This window comes from Lagenorhynchus albirostris, chromosome 1 (genome assembly GCF_949774975.1).
Source record: "Lagenorhynchus albirostris chromosome 1, mLagAlb1.1, whole genome shotgun sequence".
NCBI classification, from domain to species: domain Eukaryota; kingdom Metazoa; phylum Chordata; class Mammalia; order Artiodactyla; family Delphinidae; genus Lagenorhynchus; species Lagenorhynchus albirostris.
In genome coordinates this window covers 65,722,392-65,747,099 of record NC_083095.1, presented here as the reverse complement: position 1 = coordinate 65,747,099, position 24,708 = coordinate 65,722,392, and the positions used below count along the sequence as shown (strand labels likewise).

The 24,708-nt window shown below is 39.1% G+C and overlaps 1 protein-coding gene across 1 annotated transcript in view; it reads left to right on the top strand.

Annotated features, from left to right (window-relative positions):
* AKAP6 (A-kinase anchoring protein 6) overlaps positions 1-20,778 on the top strand; it is a 373,547-nt gene extending 352,769 nt beyond the window's left edge. The window contains exons 12-13 of the mRNA XM_060143847.1: positions 8,885-12,083; positions 17,436-20,778. Coding sequence (XP_059999830.1) covers positions 8,885-12,083; positions 17,436-17,608 — 3,372 coding nt within the window. The 3' untranslated portion in view covers positions 17,609-20,778. The remainder of the gene's footprint in view (positions 1-8,884; positions 12,084-17,435) is intronic.
* The last annotated feature ends 3,930 nt before the right edge of the window (positions 20,779-24,708 follow it).

Sequence of the window (24,708 nt, the reverse complement as noted above, 5' to 3'; positions counted from 1 at the left end):
ATCATTTATGCAACTTGGCATGTGGGTCTGTTGTCATTCAAATAGTTTTACCATGTGGTAGAATGTAGAAAATGCCACCATTTTACTACGGTTGGGTTTTTTACAACTTTATTGAGTTTATTTTTCTTTTGTACTTCATTTTATTGGTTTCAGTTCTACACAGTACTGAAGAGTTCAGATAAAGAAATTCCTTTTATTTAAAAATCTCTTCCCAAGTTGTTGTTTTTTTAAATTCATTTTTAAATAATCCTAAATGTAGATACTTTCTTGCAACTCTGGGGAAAATTTTCTGGAAAACAGAAGAGTGACTAAAAACAAAAATAAGCCAATTTTCCTATTCAGTCTGTTCTGAATACAATAAAATTTCAATGTTTGCACATAAAGCAATATTTAAGATAAGATAATTCATTTTCCAGTGGAAGTAGATTATTTTTCTAGTTATAATACTTTTAATGAAACATTCAGAGTTGGGTGGGAAAACAACTTTTTCCTACAGTGGATGCTTAACGAATATGATTTATATAATAATTAATTTGTTGAAAAAATAGCTTGATGCAAGAAATTCATCTTTGCCACCTAGCTTTAATATACCAACACTGAGGTTACTACACCTAAGAGTTATTTAGACATTTTGACAGTAATTAAATTTATTTAATTTATTGGCACAAACATGTTGCCTTTTAGTCAAAATAGTACTGTGACACTGAAGTTACAGAAAGGGCAGAAAGAAGTGCTTATAATTTGTGTTTCCTTCTTTCTTCTATGGAATTCCTCCTTACAGCCTCACAATCACCCTGTTTATAGAACCTTAAATTTCTTGGCAACCTGTTCTTCACACAAAAAAAATCAAACTTAAAAAGTATTAAATAGGGGCTTCCCTGGTGGCGCAGTGGTTGAGAGTCCGCCTGCCAATGCAGGGGACCCGGGTTCGTGCCCTGGTCCGGGAAGATCCCACATGCCGCGGAGTGGCGGGGCCTGTGAGCCATGGCTACTGAGCCTGCGCATACGGAGCCTGTGCTCCGCAACGGGAGGGGCCACAACAGTGAGAGGCCCGTGTACCGAAAAAAAAAAAAAAGAAGTATTAAATAGGATTTTTTTGTTTTCAAATGGATACAGAGTCAGGATGGGTTACTGTGTCTGAAGTTGAGGGAAGAGATGTTAGAACAACTGAAGAGTTTCCTGTACATTCTGTGGCCTCCACGGTTTCTCCACTTGTGCTCTCCTTCCACGATGGTGCTAGAAGGCAAGAAAGGCGGTGAATAGCACCTGGTAGGACCAGGCTCCCAATTTCAACCGCAGCTTTACTGTGGAACCTGGATTCCTTCAGGTTACTCTCAAGCACATCCTGTGCTCCTTTCCTCACCCACCAGCCTCTAGGACCTGCCCTTTCCAAGGCAACAAATGACTTTCTTCTTGCTAATTCACTGGCTTTCCCTCACCTCCCATTCATCTTATCTTCTCTGCTTCTATAACACTCTTAACCACCTGCTACTTTAAAAGGATTCTTCTCTCAGTTCCCAGAATTTCATACCAGTCCTACTTGGATATTCTTCCTGTGTTTCTTTTGCTCGTTGCTCATCCTTCCCTTGAAGGTACCCACAAGGCTCTGTCCCATCTGCCTTTGCTTCTTACTCTTCCCTCTTCTTGCAGTGTCCCCCTCCTCCAACCCTTTCTCTGAATGCCTTTCTCCTCAATGTAGCCTATACCACCCTCAAAATAATAGACAATCAGGCCTCATGTGGCTAAACCTATGGTAGGAGAGTCTGTAGGGTGAAAAAAAGCCAAACAGAACTGTGGGACACACTATCATTTAACAGTCGGCTTGAGTGGATTTTACAAGGAGGCTTAGCATCAAGGTAATCAAAGGAGGAGAAAATATCAAGAAAAATGGAGTCAAATGCTGTGGAGGAATCAAGTAAAATAAGGGCAAAGGAGAATCAGTTGGACTGGGCTGTCAGAAGGTCACTGTTGACCCTGCCAGAGGGTTCAGCAAATGAGGGCTCTGGTAATCACACTCCTCTCTCCTCAAGAGACTGTTGCATCGAAATGAGTGAAGTTGAACTAAGAGAAGTATTATACACAGGATGGTCTTCAGCATTTCTGGGAATGATGGGCATGCATTCAGACCAAACAAAGAAGCCTGTAATAAAAAATTATCTTTATTGATAATATATGTACAGTGATGTAAATGAGTTCAGAAATATCTGTTGTAATATTTTTGTAAGCAAGTTCCTCAACAGAGCGATGATGTCCTGTTATGTTTGATGATCTTACAGGTTCAGAAACAGTAGGACTGAGAACTACATTTGCTTGGGTTTTTGGGGGTTTTTTGTTTTTTGGCTTTTTTTGAGGTGAAATTAACATAACATAAAATTAATCGTTTAAAGTGAGCAATTCAGTGGCATTTAGTACATTCACAATGTTACATAACCGTCACCTCTATCTAATTCCAAAACATTATCTAATTCCAAAACATTTTCATCTCCCCAAAAGGAAACCCTGCACCCATTAAGGAATCCCTCCGCATTCTCCCCTCCCACAAGTCTCTGGCAACCACCAATTTTTTTTTTTTTTTTTTTTTTTTTTTTTTTCTGGTACGCGGGCCTCTCACTGTTGTGGCCTCTCCCGTTGCGGAGCACAGGCTCCGGACGCGCAGGCTCAGCGGCCATGGCTCACGGGCCCAGCCGCTCCGCGGCATCTTCCCAGACCGGGGCACGAACCCGCGTCCCCTGCATCGGCAGGTGGATTCTCAACCACTGCGCCACCAGGGAAGCCCTAGCAACCACCAATTTCGATTCTGTCTCTATGAATTTACCTAGTCTAGCTATTTTACATAAATGGAATTATACAACATATGGCTTTTGGTGTCTGACTTCTTTCACCTAGCATAATGTTTTTGAGGCTGCTCGCTCTTACAACTGAGCAGTAGCACCAGTTATACAGTCAAAAATTCTCCATGTGGTTTTGTCATGGCAAAAAAAACCGCAGAACCTTTCCCCAGAGTTCTTCAACAATTCATGAGACCACAGACAAGTCTTTCTTTGCTCATTAAATAATTTTTTGAGAACCTGCTCCCTGCCAGGCATGGTTTTAGTTGCCAGGGCACTAGTGGAGACAGGACAGAGGAGCCCCTGCCCTCATAAAGTTTATAGCTGGGAGGAAAACCCCTGATTCTCAACACTGAACTCTCTTTCGTCCCTGGTTCCTGTTGAAAACTAAGGCAATTTTTGCTATTGTAAAACTTACTTTAAAACAACATCTAATGGATTTTTCATTTTCAGCTAATTCAGAAATATCTCTGGAGCCAAGACTAGGAAATATGTCCATGTCAGTACTCATTTTAGTGAGATTTGTGAGATGGCTTTGGGTTTTACTTGTCTGTTTTGAGTTTCTGATCAGCTCTGTTATTGAAAAAGAGCATTCACTAGAACAGTTTTTGATCATTAGTGTGAGACAGAATTTCAAAGCTTTTTCTGAGCTGAGACAAGTTACTTTAACATTATTGTCAATCTGATAGATAGTGAGCAGGATTTGATTGCTCTAATGTGTCAGTTGTGATAGAATTTCACAGACAATAGACCTGCCTTTTGAAAATAAAGATTATTTTCAGGAAATAGAAAGTCCTTGAGCTATGGGCCCTGCTGAGGGCTGGACAGGCTTCTTTTCTCATCTGGCTTTTCCTAAGGGGTAAGCCCAGTGAGGACATGCAAAGACAAACCCACACCCCATTTGTAGTGCAATGGGAGTGAGTTAGGGGCCTAACTGGTGTTGATTTCATTGGATTCCATGCATGTGGTTGCACTAAAGAGCTTAGTCAACAAACCACCAGTCTTAATGCAAACCTTGATAAGGTTATTTAACAGTCAGCTGCACTATCTTCCTCTCTCTTTACAGGCAGTATATACTGATAGCTGCAGTCCTTGTACCACTACTGTATGTCAGGCCCTTCCCATAGGTCTTTACAGACATCTTATCATTTAAAGCTCCCAACAGTCTCTAAGACAGACACAATGTGCTCTGATTATCTTGAATAGATAGATGGTGGAACTGAGGCACACAGATGTTAAATAACTCGTCCAGGATCATACCGCTAACCTGTGAAGGGGGGGATATCCAGGATTCAAACCCAGATCTGTTTGCCCCAAATCCCAAAATGGTTGATAAACAGTGAACATCTTTGCTTTTTATCCTACTTCTCTTTTCATCTATATTTTTTCTTGCTAACTCTGAATCTGTTCTCTGCCCAACAAGCGACAAAGTACTACAAACTCTGAATTCTCATAAAAGCTGTCTTTCTATTTATTAAGGACTAGCTCTTTCTTATGGTTGTTGATGTTGTTTTTAAAAAGTTTCTACCTCAGTCTAATTTAGGAAAATAATTATGCATCTAATGATCAGACACTTTGGTTTTTGCATTTGGAGGGGTGGGAAAATATTGCATCAAAAAAGCAGAATGAGTATATGAAGGGGTGGAATATCCCCTCATTTAAATGGATTCCCCCACCCTGATCTATATATTATTTTCTGCCTGTTTCCATGGCCGCCTCAGTCTTCCCTGTGTTCTGCTTTTTGCCCTAGGGTAAATATGCTTATCTTTATTCAATTACAGTTAATGCTGTTTATGTTTTTGTTATTTTTATTTATTGTATGTTTCTGTTGTATTCTACTTTTCCGCAGATAAATCTTTCCTCCCAGGGCTTTGCAAGTGGTGTTGCTTAATAAATTCCTGGATCTAGAATAAACAGGGGAACACAGATTGCAAGACCTCCTAATGGTTTTGGCCATTCTGAGCACCAGAAGTTTGACTGGAACATTCAGTTCATCCTAGTCTTTTCGAGATACTTTAGTTTTTCAAAAGTTACAACTTTTTAAAGGAAATTAAAGGAATTCAGAGGTAGCTATATCAGAACTCTGTTGGTTTTTTGTTTTATAGAATGTCAGGTTCCTTCGTCTCCACTCTTTAGCTGATAATGTGTTTCTCATTGCTTATAAAAATCTACCATAACCTAAAATATTATGAAAATACTAGAAATGCAATCCTGGGATACCTAACTCAAAGTCATGCAAGTACAGAAGGAAATTAATTTAGATATTGTATTACTTGCTGCAACTGGAATATTGGTTCTTTCATCATCATCATCATCATATTTCTCCAGCCACTTTTTAGTTACTTTCTCTGTATATATTACACTAATATAAATAACCTGCCTCCAAGAATAAAAAATAAAGTAACACCAATTAATTCCACTTGGTCTTGAGCAGATCTGTAAAGATGTGTGTGTGTATGTGTGTGTGTGTGCATGTGTGTGTGTGTGTGTGTTTGTAATTCTTTATATAGAGCCCTTGGTTTAGGCCAAAATTCTGCACCAGTGAAACAAGTTTGTAAATGGAAGGACTTGGCACAAATGAATTTAATTCAGAATTATCTCTGGAAAGCCAGACTCTCTATTGGAACCTCGTGTACTACTCACCATCCTTTTGGCTTCACAAATATTCTTAGATTTTTTTCTAAATCCATGCTTGATTTATCACTTTATCCAAGAAAGGAACATTTGTGACTTTTTAAAAAGTACCAGACAATTCCTCTAGAGAAAAAACAACAACAAAAAATGCTTAACTAGCTTGAGGATTATTGGCTATTTTGGGCTATCATCAAAGAGAGCATTTGACCAAATAATTTTACAGCCAGTTAACATCACTCTGTACATATGTCTTTTTTTTTTTTCAAAGACAACTTTTTTGTTATATAAATATTGTAATATCCTTCCTCTTGGAAACTTTTCCTATTTTTTGCCCCCAAGGTATGTTTTATGTTTGAAGTTAAATCTTGAAGAAATGGAGATTTTATTGAAAATATTGACAGAATTTAATTCACGACAGAAAAAAAGTGAATGAGGGCAGAGTGAGTAGCACTTCTTTGATATGTAAAATTTAAAGTCTAAATTGAATGATTTTCTAATGGATCTTGTCAGATATTCCCCGCAGTTGACATAAAAATTTTTTGGAAGTTACAATAAATTTAAGAGATTTATAGGAAGAAAGAATTAAGAAGGGTAAAGGAAAATATTACATACAAAAGTTTAAACTTCTCCTATGGAAATTTTCCACTCTAACTACATTATTGAGCAAAAGATTTGTTCTTTTAGATGCTGCTGCAAGTTTTATACTTTTGTAGGCTTGCATTTGTAAAGCCATAAAGGCAGCATTTGGTCAGAAAATGACTGTCATGGAAGGCAAGTCCGAATTACAGGCATCACTTGGGCTAAGCTCCCAGAGCACATCCAGGTGGCAAGGTTCCTGCAGCTAGTGTGAGCCCCCCGGTTTGGGACTCTCACAGAAAATCTGTGCTTCTAAATGTTAAAATCAACCAGAAAGTTACAGAGAGAACTCCTTTGAAAGACGAGTTCAATTATTTATTAGCATTCTCAGAGTACAGTGTCTCCAAGATAGTATTTGAAATTAATATACTATTTGATTAGACTGATTGATTGTTTCTACAGCTGAAGATTTTAACATTCATTAGCTGTACTAACTGGTCATTAGTACTTCCTTTATCAGCAAGCAAAGAATAAACAGAAATTCTAATAAAAATTCATCACGGTGAACATACTCCATACCTAAGCGAGCGTGGTGACGGCCAGTGTACTAGATTAACTGCTGTAACGTTGGCAGGGAAGATTCTGTTATAACATTTAAGAATATCCCTTAATTAATGTTTACTTTGTATCTGGACTCTTTTAAACTTAAGTAAGCTATACAGATAATCTCTTACATAACCAGTATAATAAAGTGCTAATGGTTATTTTATACTTAATGTGTTTGTGTGGTATCCTTCAACTATTAGTTTCAGGAAGGACTGAGGACTTCTTAGGAAAGTTCTGTGAATGTGCTGCTGGTAAAGCCTTTTTCCCACTCCTGAGGAAGAAAAGCATCATGGCCTGTTTTTCAACCAGACTGTTAAAATAATTCTGAATTGTAATGCAAATATGCTCACCTGTTAATACTGTGGGAAACCTCTCTCTGCCTACCATGTCGTGAAACCCTTGTGGTTTTTATAATTTTTAAAAAATTTATTTATTTAATTTATTTATTTTTGGCTGCGTTGGGTCTTTGTTGCTGCGCGCAGGCTTTCTCTAGTTGTGGTGAGTGGGGGCTACCCTTCGTTGTGGTGCGCGGGCTTCAGTAGTTGTGGCACACGGGCTCAGTATTTGTGGCTCGCGGGCTCTAGAGCACAGGCTCAGTAGTTGTGGCACACGGGCTTAGTTGCTCCGCAGCATGTGGGATCTTCCCGGACCAGGGCTCAAACCCGTGTTCCCCACACCGGCAGGCAGATTCTCAACCACTGAGCCACGAGGGAAGCCCTCCCTTGTGATTTTAAGAGCAAATTGAAAGGAATGATGAGAAGGATTCTCCCTTCATGAATTAAGGCCACTCTAGAGCAATTCTCCCTATGCACTGAGAATTATAGCTGCTTTATACTGACTGCTTCCTCAGCCCTTCACAAGCGTTAGCCCATTTAGTACTCAGAATTATCTCCAAAGATAGATAATGCTCACCTCCTTGAAAAAGTGACATGAGGAGACTGCTGCTTGGAAAGGTTAAGCAACTTGCCCGAGGCCATGCAGCTGGTTAGCAGCAGGTCTGCACTTCAGCCGCTCTGCATCGTTCTAGAATCCTGTTCATCCACCTGGTTACCCTGCATAAGTATAAGCTGAACCGCAGGGTTCTGTTTGAGTTTCTGTTTGTAGGTGAGCCTGTCAGGGCCTGCAGTACCTATATCACCTCTCTTGGCTCTAGCATGAATCCAGACAGCTGGCCAGCAAGTGAGGATGGTGGAGGAATACAGAGTCCAGGAGCCCATTCAGCGTCTATGTCCCAGAATGTGTCAAGCTCCACCAAGCAGGGTTAAAATCAAGAAGTCCAAGGAAAGATCAAGGTCCCATCTGTGCAGGCAGAGAGCAGCATAAGAGAATCTGGGCTACTTCATCCTTGGAGTCAGGAAGTCCTCAGATAGTTGTTATTGTAGGGCTGCAGGTGGGCTGGAGCGGGAGGTTAGTGCTTGTTAGAAATAAGGAGGCAATAGTGAGAGAAGTTAACAAGGATCAAAGTGGAATCTCTGTCATAGAGAGGGACTGCGGAAGAGAGGGACTGAGAGAACTGTGATTAAGAAGCTGCCCTGCAGCACTGGGGCCTGAGACTCAAGGTCCAGAAAGACGTAGGTACGGAAACCAGTCGGAGGTTGCTCATCTTGGGTCTGATTGGGAACAGAGCCAAATTCTGAAGAAGAAGAATGCTGAAAGGGAAGACAGTGGAAAAGATAGACACGTGAGAGCCTCTGGCCTGTGAATGGCTCTACAGGTAGATACAACTCTATTCTCTTTTCCCAGGCAGAAGCTGCTTCAAGTGGAGAACCCAGGAATAGAAGCAGGAGGGGGTTCACCATATGTGGCTGCAGATAGTACTCCATTATGAACTCCAGAACTGAGATAATATCAGAGTGAATATTCCCTAAAAGATGTCATAAGCTATACTCTTTTTACCTTTATTTACCTGACAGTTTTATCTTCACCCAATCCAAGGTTAAAAATGTATTGATAGAAGAATCAATGGGAAATGGCTAATTCCATATATTACAATTTGACTGTAATAATCTTACATTTTAATCTATGCTATTGCCCTCAGTGAAAAATTACTATTGATAGAAAAGCATTTTTCAATAATTTTGGATGTTATTCCAGAAAGGAGTAGAGCTGATAATTATGCTATCTTTCAAATTCATGCTTGGGGCAAATTTCTTTCCTGACTCTTCCAAGAGATTTTGAATGGATAAAATTTTCATGTTTGTGTTCCCTAATTCTTCTTTTTTTTCACTTCTCCTACACAGGAGACTTTGAATGTGATTGATCCTGGCTTGATGGACCTAAATGGGACAAGTGAGGATGCCCTGGAATGGGATGAAACTGACATAAGTAACAAGTTAATTAGTTTGAATGAAGAATCGAATGACCTTGATCAAGAATCCCAACCTGTCTTGCCTTCCTTAAAGCTTGAAGAGACAGGTAGTGAGGACCCTGGTTATGAAGAAGAGGCAGGTGACCACGGGGCATCTCAGTGTGCATCGAGTATCACTGCCCCGTCCAGTCCACACATTTACCAAGTATACAGCCTCCACAATGTTGAGCTCTATGAAGACAACCACATCCCATTCCTGAAAAACAGTCCGACCTTCACTAGCATGACACAGTCTAGCGTTTTAACTAAGAGTCTCAGTAAAGACTCTTCATTTTCATCTGCCAAATCTTTGCCAGATCTTCTAGGGGCTTCCAATTCGGTGAAGCCCTGCCCGTGCCATGGAGGAGACATGAGTCAGAATTCAGGCAGTGAGAGTGGAATTGTCAGTGAAGGAGACACTGAAACCACTACCAACTCTGAAATGTGCTTGCACAATGTGGTGGATGGGTCCCCAAGTAACCCTGAAACTGAACATCTGGACCCACAAATGGGAGATGCAGTTAACGTGTTAAAGCAAAAGTTTAAAGATGAGGAGGAACAAATTAAGCTTCCAAATAGCTCTCAGTTATCCATTTCACCAGTCGGTTGTGTAAATGGAAAAGTTGGAGATTTAAACACTGTTACCAAACATACCCCTGATTGTTTGGGAGAAGAATTACAAGGAAAACATGATGTGTTTACATTTTATGATTACTCATACCTCCAAGGCTCAAAACTCAAATTACCAATGATAATGAAACAGTCACAAAGTGAAAAAGCACATGTGGAGGATCCCCTGCTTCATGGTTTTTATTTTGATAAAAAATCCTGCAAATCTAAACATCAGGCTACAGAGTTACAACCAGATGCACCTCCCCATGAAAGGATTTTGGCAAGTGCATCTCATGAAATGGATCGCAATTCATATAAAAGTGGTGATGTAGAGAAGACCTTCAGTGGCATGCAGAATGCCAAACAGCTCTCCCTTTTATCTCATAGTTCCTCTATTGAGTCTCTTTCTCCAGGGGGTGATTTATTCGCATTGGGCATCTTTAAAAATGGCAGTGACAGCCTCCAGCGAAGCACTTCTTTAGAAAGTTGGTTGACATCCTATAAAAGCAATGAAGATCTTTTTAGCTGTCACAGCTCTGGGGACATAAGCGTGAGCAGTGGCTCAGTTGGTGAACTGAGTAAAAGAACATTAGATCTCCTGAATCGTTTGGAGAATATCCAGAGCCCTTCGGAGCAAAAGATAAAGCGAAGTGTTTCCGATATCACTCTTCAAAGCTGCTCCCAAAAGATGTCTTTTCCTGGCCAACTGTCATTGGACATAGCATCTTCTATCAATGAAGACTCGCCAGCATCTCTTACAGAACTTAGCAGCAGTGATGAGCTCTCTCTTTGCTCAGAGGATATTGTGTTACACAAGAACAAGATCCCGGAATCAAATGCATCATTCAGGAAGCGCCTGCCTCGTTCAGTGGCCGATGAAAGTGATGTCAATGTCAGCATGATCGTGAATGTCTCTTGCACCTCTGCCTGCACTGATGATGAAGACGACAGTGACCTCCTCTCCAGCTCAACGCTCACCTTGACAGAAGAAGAACTGTGCATCAAAGATGAGGATGACGACTCCAGTATTGCAACAGATGATGAAATTTATGAAGAGTGCAACTTGATGTCAGGGCTGGACTATATAAAGAATGAGCTGCAGACCTGGATTAGACCGAAGTTTTCCTTGACAAGAGATAAGAGAAGGTGTAATCTCAGTGATGAAATAAAGGGCAGTAAGGATGTAAGTAGTAGTGAGATGAACAATTCCTCTGACACCCTGAACATTGAGGCCCTTCTAAATGGCTCCATAAAACATCTCTCCGAAAATAATGGAAATAGTAAGAATTTACCCCACACCTGTGAGTTAGGGACAAAGGGTGAAAATAAGAAAAATATTTTCGAAGTTAATAAAGATCCATATGTGGCAGACATGGAAAATGGCAATATTGAAACTATTCCAGAAAGGCAGAAGGACAAACTGAATGAGATTTCAAAGGAATCAGAAAATCTTGGTTCAACCGGGAAAAGGATTTCAGAGAGTGAGCAGTGTAAGTGCAGAGCACTTATGGATAGCTCAGATGATTCAAATATTGCTGGAAAGGAATTTGTTCCCCAGATGGTTAGACATGTTCCAAAGAAATGTCAAAATCACCACCATTTTGAAAATCAAAGTGCTGCTTCTACTCCCACTGAGAAGTCTTGTCCAGAACTGCCTTCAGAAACCAGTGTTATCAATAGACAGGACTCTGAGGTACTGAAATCTTCATCTAATGATGCACCAGATATGGCTGGAAAATCTGCTCGTTGCTGCCTAGCGCTTGAACAAAGCGAAACAGAGGAAACCGTTTCTATCAGTGACAACGTTTCCTGTTGCAACTGTGACCCAGATGTTTTCCATCAGAAAGATGCCGAAGATTGTTCCGTACACGACTTTGTTAAGGAAATCATTGACATGGCTTCAACAGCCCTAAAATGTAAATCTCAACCTGAAAATGAGGCAGCTGCTCCTACTTCATTAACTCAAATCAAGGAGAAGGTGTTGGAACATTCCCACCGGCCCATCCAGCTGAGAAAGGGGGACTTTTATTCATACTTATCTCTCTCATCTCATGACAGTGATTGCGGGGAGGTCACCAATTACATAGAAGAGAAGAGCAACACTCCACTGCCACCGGACATGACTGACTCTGGCTCAGAAGACAAGGAAGACACCGAATGCTTCTTCGAGGCCTGTGTTGAGGAGGACCCTTCTGAATACCAGTCCTGTTTCTCCAGCGCTCTTCCAAATGAACCTGCAGTTCCCAGTGAAGCTCCAGTGCCACTGCAAGCAGCAGCAGGCTCTTCCAAGTTCAGTGATACTTCTCTCCTCGTCGATGATGCAGACGTGATGGCTCTTTCAGGTCCTCCCCCTCCAAAAAGAGGTGATGTAGGAAAGGAAGTGGATGGTTTACCCCAAGCTTCTAATGTCTATGGAGAAAGCTCAGAGTTAACTACTCCTTCAAGGCTGAGTGGTGAAAAGGAGAGTTCAGAAAACTCAGGTGAGTCTGGAAGGCCAGAAGAACATGATGCTTCTTCAGCCCAATCTAGAGTTCCCGGATTCTCCTCGAAGGCAAAGCAGCCAAAAGACACGGCTGCATTGCATCCCAACCCCAAAACTTTAACCTGTGAAGAAAATCTTCTGAACCTTCATGAAGAACGACATAGAAATATGCATAGGTAGAATGTAACCCTCTCCAAGCATGAAAATCATCTCATTGAAAGGTGCGTATAGTCCTCATGTTTTTTTTATATATATATATGATATATTTTAACATATATTTAATATATACATACTTAAAATATGAATTTTAGTCAACAAAGCTATGATAGGAGAAAAGACTAGTCAGGATAGCTGTTCTTGGCAGATATTTACCTGAATAAGACATTTAGATGAAAGAAATACTCCCAACAATGCAAGTAACTATGAAGCAAAAGGGGAGAGAACAGTCACAGTTGACATTTTTAGCAACATTACCTTCATTACATCATTATGGCAAGAAGAATAAAAAATTTGAGGAAGTAGTCAAATAATGTAGGGCCTCAAATTCTTCCATTAAGGGAGGAAAAAAGGTTCTGAAAATTGCAATTATACCCTCTGATCAGAATGCATGCACGGTGACAGTGCTCCCCGCTTCAGCTTCTGTGCACAGAGATGCCCGCTTCCTTCAGTGCCTGGAGATGAACAATGATTAGGTTAAAGGCTGCATCTCCTGATCTGAGCCTTCCTTTTACGCTTCTGTCTAATGTAACTATCATCACATTTGCTTCCCCGGTGGAAGGCTGTGCTGTCACAGCTCCTAATCATGACCAAGTCTGAGGATTCAAATAGGAGGGGAAAGTTGATGTTAAAGAAGAGGCTTTTATTTATCCACACAGAGACTGAGAACAGGCTCAGAAAGCAAATGCAGAGAGAATACGTGACAAGTTAATGGTGTTTTGATAAGAACAGAATTTTTGAATTTTGCCTGAAGGTGACAGGCTGATTTCCATCCAATTTTTTTGAGAAAGTCATTCTACTCTTCATGTTTAATAAGACAGCTATTGATTGATAATTCTGATATGATGATACAGCTCTAAAAGTGACACAAAAATTCTGTTATTTCCCGTTTCTAAGCCCCAATGATGAATATACTTTCTCAATCAAGTTTAAAGAAGAAAATTTCAGTTTTTGAATGTAAGAGTTGTATTTCACTGAAGTGTGAGGTACTGAATGCCGTCTCCACCCGTACTCCAGAAGCTTAATGCAGTAACCTAAACTCGTGCTATAGGAAATGAATTACAGAAGCAATCTACCCTAATTTGTTAACTTATTCAAATAACAGTTATTACACTTAACTATGCTAAAGATTATCTTTTTTGTGGCAGATTGTTTATTTTTTGATGAGCCTAATTACTGATTTTCTAAAAGTAATTTACATTTATTACAAATACATCTTTTAAAATGTGACAGATAAATGTTGTTCCCATAATGTATTATGAAAAAAGTTACTATTTAAAAACACATTATTTAATTTGAAAGATGAATGGCAAACATCATTACTTTTTTTCCTGCAACACCTGTGCCCTCAGCTCATTAAAATGTGTGATTCTGTGTAGAGCTGCTAGAAATGGGGAGTGAGGGGGGGAATCTATACCATATATATACCCTAAAAATAAACTCAGTATGCAAAATTGAAGAAAAGCATCCTACTTACTAATATAGCTCAACTAATCTTCTGTGTTTCAGACTCTATTTACAATTGGTTGCAAGGGAGAACAAAAGTAGGAGAGAGAGAAATGTATTTTCTGTGAAACATGTCCACCCTATAACCACATTCTCTATCAGTATGCTGTAAAACTGACCATTAAGGAAGAACAACTGCGATTCCATAAGCTGCTTCAAAACAAGTTCTATGAGAACCAATTGTACCGCCGGCTCTGCTAACCTCCGCAAAAGGGCCGGTAGAGCCTGGCTGATTTCTGTTTTCTGAAAGGGTATCAAGGCTTGAAAGCAACACCACTCTGAGCACGACATCATGTGACTGTGACCCTCAAGTCACCAGTCATGCTGAGATCTGGTCTCAAGAAGCTCTGGCCCTGGAGAAGCCTATGGGGTGCACTCCTCCCTTTTTGATGCTCCGGGGATTTCTTCTCTCCCCTACACAGATATAGAATTGGAATGAAATGTAATGACTCACAGCTCCATCTTTAGACTCAGGGATGGGAATATGCTGATGGATCTGTGTAATCCTCACGTTTTACAGGCATGCACAGTGTAAAACTACAAGCCAGCCCACTTTCCATTTAGCAATATTTTGTGGGACCCTGTGGTTCGATGCCTGGCTGATCTCAAGCAATAGGAGAAGCAGCCTGATTTTACTTCTGCAGAACTCACATCGCCACCCAGTGACTTGTTATCAGCCTAAGGCCATTTAGGTAGCCATATTTACTGGGCCTATTCAGTTTTTCCAGTATCATGTAGACAAACGTCTGGATGCCTAAACTTTTCACCAGTCATTAACACTGGGCACCTGGTGTAAATATTTACATATTGTTAAAATACTACCAACCAGGACAAGTTATTTTATCTCAAAATGCTGACATGCCTTCTGTGTTAAATGTCAGGAATACATAGTAAAATTATTTGGTAAATAAGAGGTTTCATGTCTATAAAAGCTTAACTGTTGTCATTGTTCTTCCTATAAGAAAAAGCTCTACTTTTTTAAGCCATTTGAAAACCATCAGTTGGGGTGCTCTTTTTATCAGGAAAATAAAGTTCACCAAATTCAGTTTGCTTTTTTTCCCCAGAAATAAGTTCTCAGATGATGAAATTATTGTAATGCCTTCTAGAAGAGCTATAACTTAAAATAGCAGTTCCAGTCTGCAACAGTAACAAACTTTTTTTTTCAAAATTTTTTGAACACGTTTTTCATTTACTGTGTTCTAATCAAAAACCCACTGAAACTGAGAAACTTTAACACGATCTAACACAGTATGCATTTGCACTGATTTCCGGGTACACTGCTCTGCTTTTCACTATTTTCATATATGTGTCATGTTTCTACAAAAATAGAGAGGTCAGTTACAGCAAATCACATCAAAGGAAAGGTAACTGGATACATCCAGATATTTCTGCCTAATTTTGAGGAAGCATATAATGTTTTTCTGGGGAGCCTCCTAGGACCTGCCTAAGAGGTGTACTTTGCACTAATCTTTTTGCTGTATTCTGATAGTTATTTCTTCATAATCCTCATCATAAGCCTCTGATCTTTGGTGAATGATTTAACCGTAAACTTCAGGCTGGATAAATCCTGTGGTACAAAAATTGAACTCATCACATTCAGCCAGTGTATACACTTCTTTTCCTTTCGGTTTGCTCTGCTCTTCGGGCTTGTTTTAGTGTGTGGGGGTACTGTATTTACTTAGGATGTATATATTTCCTTCAGAACTTTTTAGCTCTATTGCCTTTCCTACTTTATTGGTCTGCAAAGAGCTGGCCTATAGATTTTAGATTTTAGGCAATCACTTGTATTCGTACATGCTCAAGTATACACATACACAGTAAAAAGTGCTGCCGCTCAGTTTTTACAAACTGGGAAAGCTGTAAAAGCAAACGTTTCTCATGTACACAACACATTCTTATTCTATTAATTGGATTGACATTAAGTGTTTAACGTGACCCAAAGCTGACCAAGCAAGTTTAAGAAACTACTCTTGGTGATAGAGTATTAATTTTTCACTAAACAACGTAGGTGCAATCTTAGCATATTTTCCTTTAAAATCACTTTAATAAATCAAGGTCTTGGTGGATGTGAAGTGTTTTCTGATTATCTAGCACTTCTGAATAATGAGCCCTGCCATGCCAAATAACAAAGATTTTATTGGGCATCACCCATCTCTCTCTCTCTCACACACACACACACACACACACGGGCACACACACGCGGGCACACACACACACACACACAGGCACACACACGGGCACACACACACACACACAGCCCAGATCTTTGTCTCAACCACACACACACGCGGGCACACACACACACATGGGCACACACACATGGGCACGCACACATGCACGCACGCACACACACACACACACACACACACAGCCCAGATCTTTGTCTCAACCAGTTTGTCCTGCCCTTTTCCACGTGGGCCAAGTTGAAAGTCTTGATTATGCAGAGGAATATAAATACCATCATTTAGTGAGACCGTATTTGCCTCACCTAAGGATTCCCTACTCAGTGGCCAGATTTCAAATGAGTCGTGTCCTCAGCATTTGAACAATGCACCATGCTTTCTTGAGTTACTGCGTTATTTTACTGTACCAAATTTCGTCCCGTCTGTTCCTGTCTGTCTCTCCCTGTTTTTGATAATTTGCCTTCTCTCCCCAACATCCTGTGGCTTCAGCCAAACCACATTTGCTCAAGCTTTTCTGGCTCTTAAACAGGTTGCAAGGTTATAGAGAAAGAGAGAGCAAGACAGAAAGAATGAGAACATTTACTTCTAGAAGGACAGTAAAGCAACCTGACATCAGACATCAGACTTCAGAACTCAGTTTAAACCCATACAAGCAAAAGCCTTGCTATATTTGAGAGCTGGTCAGAGGACCTAACGTAATTGTACCCTGCATTGCCTAAACCTGGAATTTAATTGTTCCTCACACTCAACAGGTTGCTTTTAGCTACTCAGAAATATGAAGAACCAATTGAGTTTGTAACAAATTTGTATCTGAGCCATCAGATGTACAGAAATAATTGAATCATTCTCATTTGCACAATGCTGTCTGTGCTTTAAATGAAATGCATTCCTATTTGAGCTAGAAGCCCCAGTTGTATCCTTTTATAGACAAGGGACTGAAGCATTTGGGATTATCACAGTTATGAATATTTCCCCATTATAAAATAATGGAATTGTTCAGTTCCACTGTCACACATATAGTGATTGAAGGAAAGGTTAAACCCGAGGGTCAAGGCTCCCAGTTTGTGAATCACTGTTGATACTTTTCTGCATCACTTGGCATTGGCAGCCTCACATTTTCATATTGATTTGAGGCTTCTTGAGTGTTCAAAACTGAGTTCACAAGCAAAAGAGTAGGTGAGATCCAGAGAAAAGATCAAACTTGATGATTTTTCTTTTCTTTAAAACCATGTCTTTTTAAAATACATATATTTTTTTCACATTGATTCTGAAGCATTTGGGCTATCAAAATCACTAAAATCACTATATTTTATGTATCCTTTTATTTCAGAACATTAGCAAGTAGTTCTAAATGGCAGCCTTCATTGTTCTTCAAAGGGGCTCAGTTTTGCAAATGAAACAGACACTTCTGAAATCTTTTCTTGTCACTTTTGTGTTTCTTGTAGGTAAGCCTGGCTGCAACTCAGGGGTGGCCTCATATTTCCGCCCTGGGCTGGTCTCTGGTTCCATCGCGTCACTGCCATTTGTTACACTGACCTCTCCCAAGATGAATCTTTCTTCCGAATGCGGTTGTCCACATGAGCCTTGTGATCTGGATGTGTGCACTGGTTCTCTTTAGGTGGTTGTCTTTGAAGTTCAGCAAAGCTGCTTGTTCTCCCATGGATTCCTGTCCCAAGCTACCTCTACCGACCCCACCTCTCCAGAGAGACTTTTCAGTTTGCCTTCTCCCCTCCCCATCTACTCTCTAAAATTCTGGAGTTCACCAAATTGATGGTCCATTAAATTCACCTGTCTGGAATGCCCCCCCACTCCCCCGCTGGTACTTGACCAATTTCACGTTTCAGTCTGGATTTTTTTATGCTATGATGCCTATGTTCATGGAAAGAGGTTTACGTAAAAGGCCAACATTTGATTTGATTGCAGCATAGGGAAGAAACACTGGCCCTTCTTTCAAAATTAAGCAACTTTTAAAAGCGCCATTTTATTTATTTCCTTTTAAAAATAATAATCTATGCAGCACTTCAGGAAACAACTATATGGTGTTGTATATTATAAACTGGTGACATTCTACTATTAAATTATGTACAACATTTTTGTTTTTTATGCTTCTTGAGGTGGCAATGAGAAAAAAGTTTTTTAAAAAAGTGTGCCTTGCTGTATTTCTTATACCATTTATTAAAAAGCTGCTTTCACGGTAAAATTATGTTGGTTTGAAAGGAGGAAATAGCAAGGTTAAGATGTGTGAATAATTTCTGTATATATGTATAACCAAGTACAAACACTGATGTATAATGACAGTATAAAATGCTTTCATTTTTGTGATGTCTAGTGATGTGGAAAATATAAGCCTTAAATCCATTAGATTGCATGGTAATTAAAATTGGCATAATAAACATAGTTTATTGGGGGAAAAGGAAAATTAGTGATCTCTTCTACCTGTGTTCTTTACCAAATTATTGCATCTGGTTCTGGAAAAATGTGACATGTAGCAGCTTCCAAAATATCCATATTGTATAAGAGACTTAAAATTACTTAAACTACACATGATGCTGTCACAATTTCCAAAATCTTTCTGGTAACTATAAAGATCTTGGAACGCAAATGATTAAATGCCAGTTCCCCTAAACCAATAAAAATTTATCCTAGATATTTTATTTCTACTTATCATTAATGGTTTAGTGTTGGGTTTCAGGATACCTAGTATATCTTGTATTTATTTTATATAATTATTTTGAATGGGTTTGATGGAAAGATGGTAGAGAAGTATAAAAAAGTTGATTATTTTTTGATTTAGACTATAAATTTCAGGTGTATTTATTTTGTGTAAAAGAAATTAGCTAAGAAATATTCCATTTAGTCTTTATTGCTCTTGTTAAATGTAGTTTTGAATTTATATCCTAATACCTACTAAAGTGCCTGACACACAGTAGGTACTGAATAAAAACTTGCTGAATTGAAGTATTGAATTAGGTAATATGGATGACATTTATCTATTCATTTTGAGAAACCTACACTAAAACACTTATAAACAATTAGAAAAATGATGAAATGCAATATAAAACCATACAATATATAATCAGTTTATATCAAATTTCAAAAAGAAACAATGTAGATTCAGATAGTCACAGTAATGACAATCATTCATTCAACTGATAATTCATTAACATCTTCTACCTGCAAGGCATTGTTCTAGATGCAGGGGATGCAATGATGAACAAACAAAAGCCCTGCCCTCAGGAGGCTTACCTACATTATGGACGAGGTGAACACACAGTGAGATTCAGTAGTTGTCCTGTACATGAGGAAGAGAAGAAAGCAGTGAAAGAGGCACAAAGACAGAAACAGCAATGAAGGACAAGGAGGAAAAAAAGGGTTAAAAGAGAGCTGGAAGTTTGACAGTAGAAAATAGTGCAGCTTTATTGCAGGGATAGTAGGAGAAACAGTAAATTGTGAGACTTAATGAAAGGTCTTTTAAAATGTTAGGTTGGAGCTTTTGTATGTAATATGCTAAGTAGTAAGGAAACTTTGTATCGTCTTTGTTTTGCACCTGATTTTACTTATTATTAGAACTTTATTAGTACCACACCAAGAACATTTAAAAAATAATAGCCTATAGTTCTGCCACTTAATAACTATTTGTATTGTTATGCCTCTTCTAATCTTTTCCATACAGATTTCTAAATTGATGAATCATTCTAGGCTTTTTAATGGGCAGGAATTTGTTCAAAAGGGGTTTTAGGCAGACATCTAGCTGCAATATTCAACACAGGGGAAAGAGATTAGAGGTAAATGCCTCGTTAGGGGGCAGCTGTAGAAAATAAGCTAGGCTCGAGATTATCACAGAGTACACAGGGTTAGCAGCCAGACCACAGAGAAGGAACAAATCCTGGAGTCTCTGAAATACCTAAGAGCATTCTGGAGCTCCGTTGAGGTACGGTATTACTTTATATACTGAGACAACCTAAATTTTCCTTGCGTAGTAATTAACAATGCCAAGTTTAAGTCTATTGGTAAAACATTTGAAGAGCAAACTGACCGAGATGTTCTATTTACCTGTTGTGTGCTCATTGAAGACTTTGAGGTATTGAAAATATGTGTTTTTTAATTATCTGCTTAGTATTAACACCAAATTTGTAGCATGACTTTCCGGTTTATTGAACAGTGCTTTTTCAGGCTGGAAGTGATGGAATAGCCTCACTCCTTCACTCTAGGTAGGCACGACACCCCTGCCCCCCACCAGGCAGCCTTGAAAACGGTCGCACCAACTCTGCCTACACACTTTCAGTGACAGTGGTTCATTGTCTGTCAAGGCAAGCTGTCCCGCCGTTGGATGCGTCTCTTTGTTAGAAAGTTATTTCTTAGGTTGCTAAAATCTGCATAGTTCTGCTTTCCCCTCGCCTTTAGTTTTGCTCAGTGGTCCTAGTTCTGTCCTGATGAGCCGCTCAGAGTATTTCTGCTCCTTTCTCCTGGCAACCCTGAAGAGAGAGACCAGTTAGTCATCCTCTCCCAGCTGCTGTGATTTCTGTTCTTCGGTTCCCTCCACCACCCTTCATTTGTCATGATTTTCAGATCCATTTAAACCTGACTGAATGTTAAGAGGCAGTATCCTTGAAACTGAGGAACTGTCTTGCCCATCATACATGTAGAAAAATATCCGAACATTTAAGTGGTAAGTTTTCTCTCAGAATATATCCAAGATATATGTTTATTCTATTATTGTAAATTTCAATAAATAAATAAATAAGTAAATAAATAAGAATTCATTACTTCCTTCAGTGGCCCAGTCCAGTGCCGGAGTCATGTTGAATCCTTTCCTTACGTCAAATCTGAACCTAACCTGTTTCCATATAAAGCAGGGTCCCCCCCACTCCATTTATTCACCCAGTCATTCAACAACATTCATTCATTGACTGGCTATGTGTGTGAGGCAATGTGTTTGGCGTTAGAGATACAAAGGCAACTAAAACACGGTTTCTGTCTACAAAGGGTTTACAGTTTTTTTGTGAAAGTACCTTTCATGTCCTTGAATAGGGTAATTTCTCCAAATTAAAAGAGGACTCATTTATTTTGTTTCCTATCTTGTTTCCCTACATTTTCAAAAATCTAGTGAGCAAACAATATGCAGAATTACCTGGATTTGACTACTAGAAGTGGTTTTTGTATTTGTAAGTTTTAATTGCAGAAAAAATATATTTCAGATTTCTGGTCACTGAATAAATATGCATCTTATGCAACAACAGAACAATCTAATTTCAGGGCTTTTGAGAAGCTTAGTTTAAGAACTTTGTTGTGTTTGATTAGCCCAACTCAGGTTTTACCAATGCTGTAATTTTCCTGGGAACAAATTAGATGAAAATATCAGAACACCCTGAAATGATCCAGCTGTTTCTTGTAAGTCAGATTGTTTTAATTTCTAAATGGAATTGGTATTATTTTTAGAATTTTAACAAATACTTAATTTTTCAAGTACCATATAATTCTTACCTTTCAAATTTTTCTAACTTGAACCAACTAAATTTACAGCTGTCTCTTTTTTTCTATATATTCTTTGTCCAATTTTTATTTTGAATATTTTCAGGCCTATAAAAGTTGAATGAGTAGTACAGTAATATTTGCATACTCATCACTCAGATTTATTTATTCCTAATATTTTACCACATTTGTTTCATCTCTACACACACACACGCGCACACACACACACACACACACACACTTTTGTGTGATCAAACCATTTGAAATTAAATTGCAGATGTGTAAATGCTGCGGCATGTATCACCTAAGAGCAGGGCATTATTCTATAAGTCCACAACACCATTCTCACACCCAAGAAACTTAACATTGATACAGTAATACCTGATAATACATACTCAAATGAATTTCTCCAAATGCCCCAATAGTGTCCTTTTACAGTTGTTTTTTGCTTTAATCCAGGATCCAAGCAAAGGTCACACATTACTTTTAGTTTTACTATCTTTTTAATCTTGAACAGTTTCCCTGTGCTTTTATTCTTTCTTTCTTTGGTCGTTCATAACGGACATTTCTGAAGAGCCCAGTCCAGTTTTATAGAATGACCCACAGTCTGGATGTGTTCAGTTTTCTCATTCAACTCAGGGTAAACTTTTTTGTCAAGGAGAGTACATAGGTGATGTTATGTTCAATAGCTACTCTTTAATGAAGGGCGAATGATCCACTGACATTCTTCATGTGTCTGGAAGTTCCCTGCCTACTCTTACAGCTCATGCTTCATTAGGCTAAGGCAGGGGTCAGCAAACTACAGTTTGTGAGCTAAATCTGGCCCACTGCCTGTTTGTTTGGCCTATGAGCTAAGAATGGTTTTAAAATTTTTAAATGGTTGAAAAAAATCAAAAGTGTTTCATAACATGTGAAAATTACATGAAATTCAAATTTTAGTGTCCATGAATAAAGTTTTATTGGAACACAGCCACACACATTTGTTTACATATTGTCTATGGCTGCTTTTGCACTATAATTGCAGAATTAAGTAGTTGTGATGGAGACCATATGGCCTGCAAAGCCTAAGATATTTACTCTTTGGCCCGTTACAGAAAAAGTTTTCTCATCCCTGGTCTACAGTACCCTAAATTCTGACACCATTTTCTTAGAGGTAGATAGATTTTCATTTGCAAAATCAATGTAAGTTATTAGCACCTGCAATAGTTATTTTTTGCTTTCTAGATTTTATTGAGTTCTCGATTTCAGTTTCATGTGTCCTTAGTAAAATGAAGTGTGCTTTGTTTCATAAACTTAAAGATTGTTCTACATCCATAGTTGGCTTAAGGATTTAAATTTAGTTCACTTATTACAGGCTGGGTTTGATTTAAAGGGTTACTCAATTACAGACTAAGTCATTAAGTTCAATCAAAACCATCAGGAAAATTGACACAACCTAAACTCACTTCGATTCACCAGTAAACTGGAATCCCTTTTCTGAATGTTTTTCTAAAGTAGTCCAAAGAAATTTAAAACCAATCCATTTCAGAGTCAGGATTTTCAAATTTATTTTTCAACCCAAACAAAGGTGAAACCATGATCAAAGACTGTTTAAGATACACTTGCATTTCCTAAGAGCTGGTCATAAATAACAATCTGAATTTACTAAGGAAATAATTACTCACCACACACCCTGCTGTGGTCATACGTAACGACACTCTTATTGAATAGATGTTCAACGGTAACAGTCTTTCTTTACCTTTTTTTTTTTTAAAGAACATCCATTTTTTATTTTTATTTTTTTATAAATTTATTTATTTATTTTTGGATGCATGGAGTCTTCATTGCTGCACTCAGGCTTTCTCTAGTTGTGGCGAGCGAGGGCTACTCTTCCTTGCGCTGTGCAGGCTTCTCATTGTACTGGCCTCTCTTGTTGTGGAGCACAGGCTCTAGGCACGTGGGCTTCAGTAGTTGTGGCACGTGGGCTCAGTAGTTGTGGCTCACGGGCTCTAGAGCACAGGCTCGGTAGTTGTGGTACACGGGTTTAGTTGCTCCACGGCATGTGGGATCTTCCTGGACCAGGGCTCGAACCCGTGTCCCCTACATTGGCAGGTGGATTCTTAACCACTGCGCCACCAGGGAAGTCCCTTTACTTTTTTTCTTAATTCACTTTTGACAGCACTGCCATCTCCCACTGCCATGTACCTAGAGAGGGGACAGTCAAAGACAGTGGTCTTTTAGCCACTTTCTCCTTCTTAAAAAGCAACCACTGCCTTGCATATAGCAACAGCCTCTTAATTTGAGACTTGTCATGTATTTGCATTTCCAGAGTAAAATAACAAGTGACAGATGCAAGTCAGGCCCACAATGTTAAGGTTTCTCTGGCCAAGGCCTTTTGGCCAATGCCTTGAGACCATTCTGATCCTTGACTAATGGGCCCTCACCAAAACAGAAAATATGAGGACTGTTTGTACTTGTGTTTTGCAGTAAGCCAGGGCATGCGACTTCAAAGCAACTTTTCTCAGTCCCTCTTCTGTTGCAACACACACAACATGGAAGGTGTTCCCACGTGTGAGACACTTCCAACTTTTGCCAAGCATTGATTAGCAACTTCCAGTCAGGAAAGGCCGTGCCCACTTCTCCCCAACTCATGAAGGGGATCTTAATGCAGCTGAGTGGGGTGACATTAGTCTATGTATAGCTAATTCTTTGAAGACAGTCTAATTCATACTTAAACAAAAAGTGATTCCTAAATATTGGTACTTTATTATTGGTTACAAATCCCTTGTGACGTCATGTTTACGAACCACTGATACGGAGGCTTGCACTCTCTTGCTTGAAAGGAAGTGTCCCCAAACCTGGGAAAGGACTTCCAAAGAACAAGAGAATCAACACCCCTGTGTGTGGATGTACAGCCCCAGGTGCTCCGCAGCCACAAAGAACTTGTGCTTTCTGGTGAGTACGTTCTTCAAAAAATGTGAATTTAAGAGAAGTAGATGTAAAATGCAACAAAACTTGGCCTCAAACTTACATTGGTGAAATGGCTCATTTCGATGATTTAGCCTAAGTAACTTCACTCCTTGTTAACTACAGAGGCATAAGATATGGAACATCAAGATTTTCCAGATGCTCACAAAACATTTTGTGTCTCTACCACATAAGCTGCCATGTTCATCAACTTTATAGACTGTGGCATTGTTCTTTCTCCTTCTTGACCTATTTTATGTGGGAAATTTGGACTAGTATCACCAGATGTAAAATTTGGTA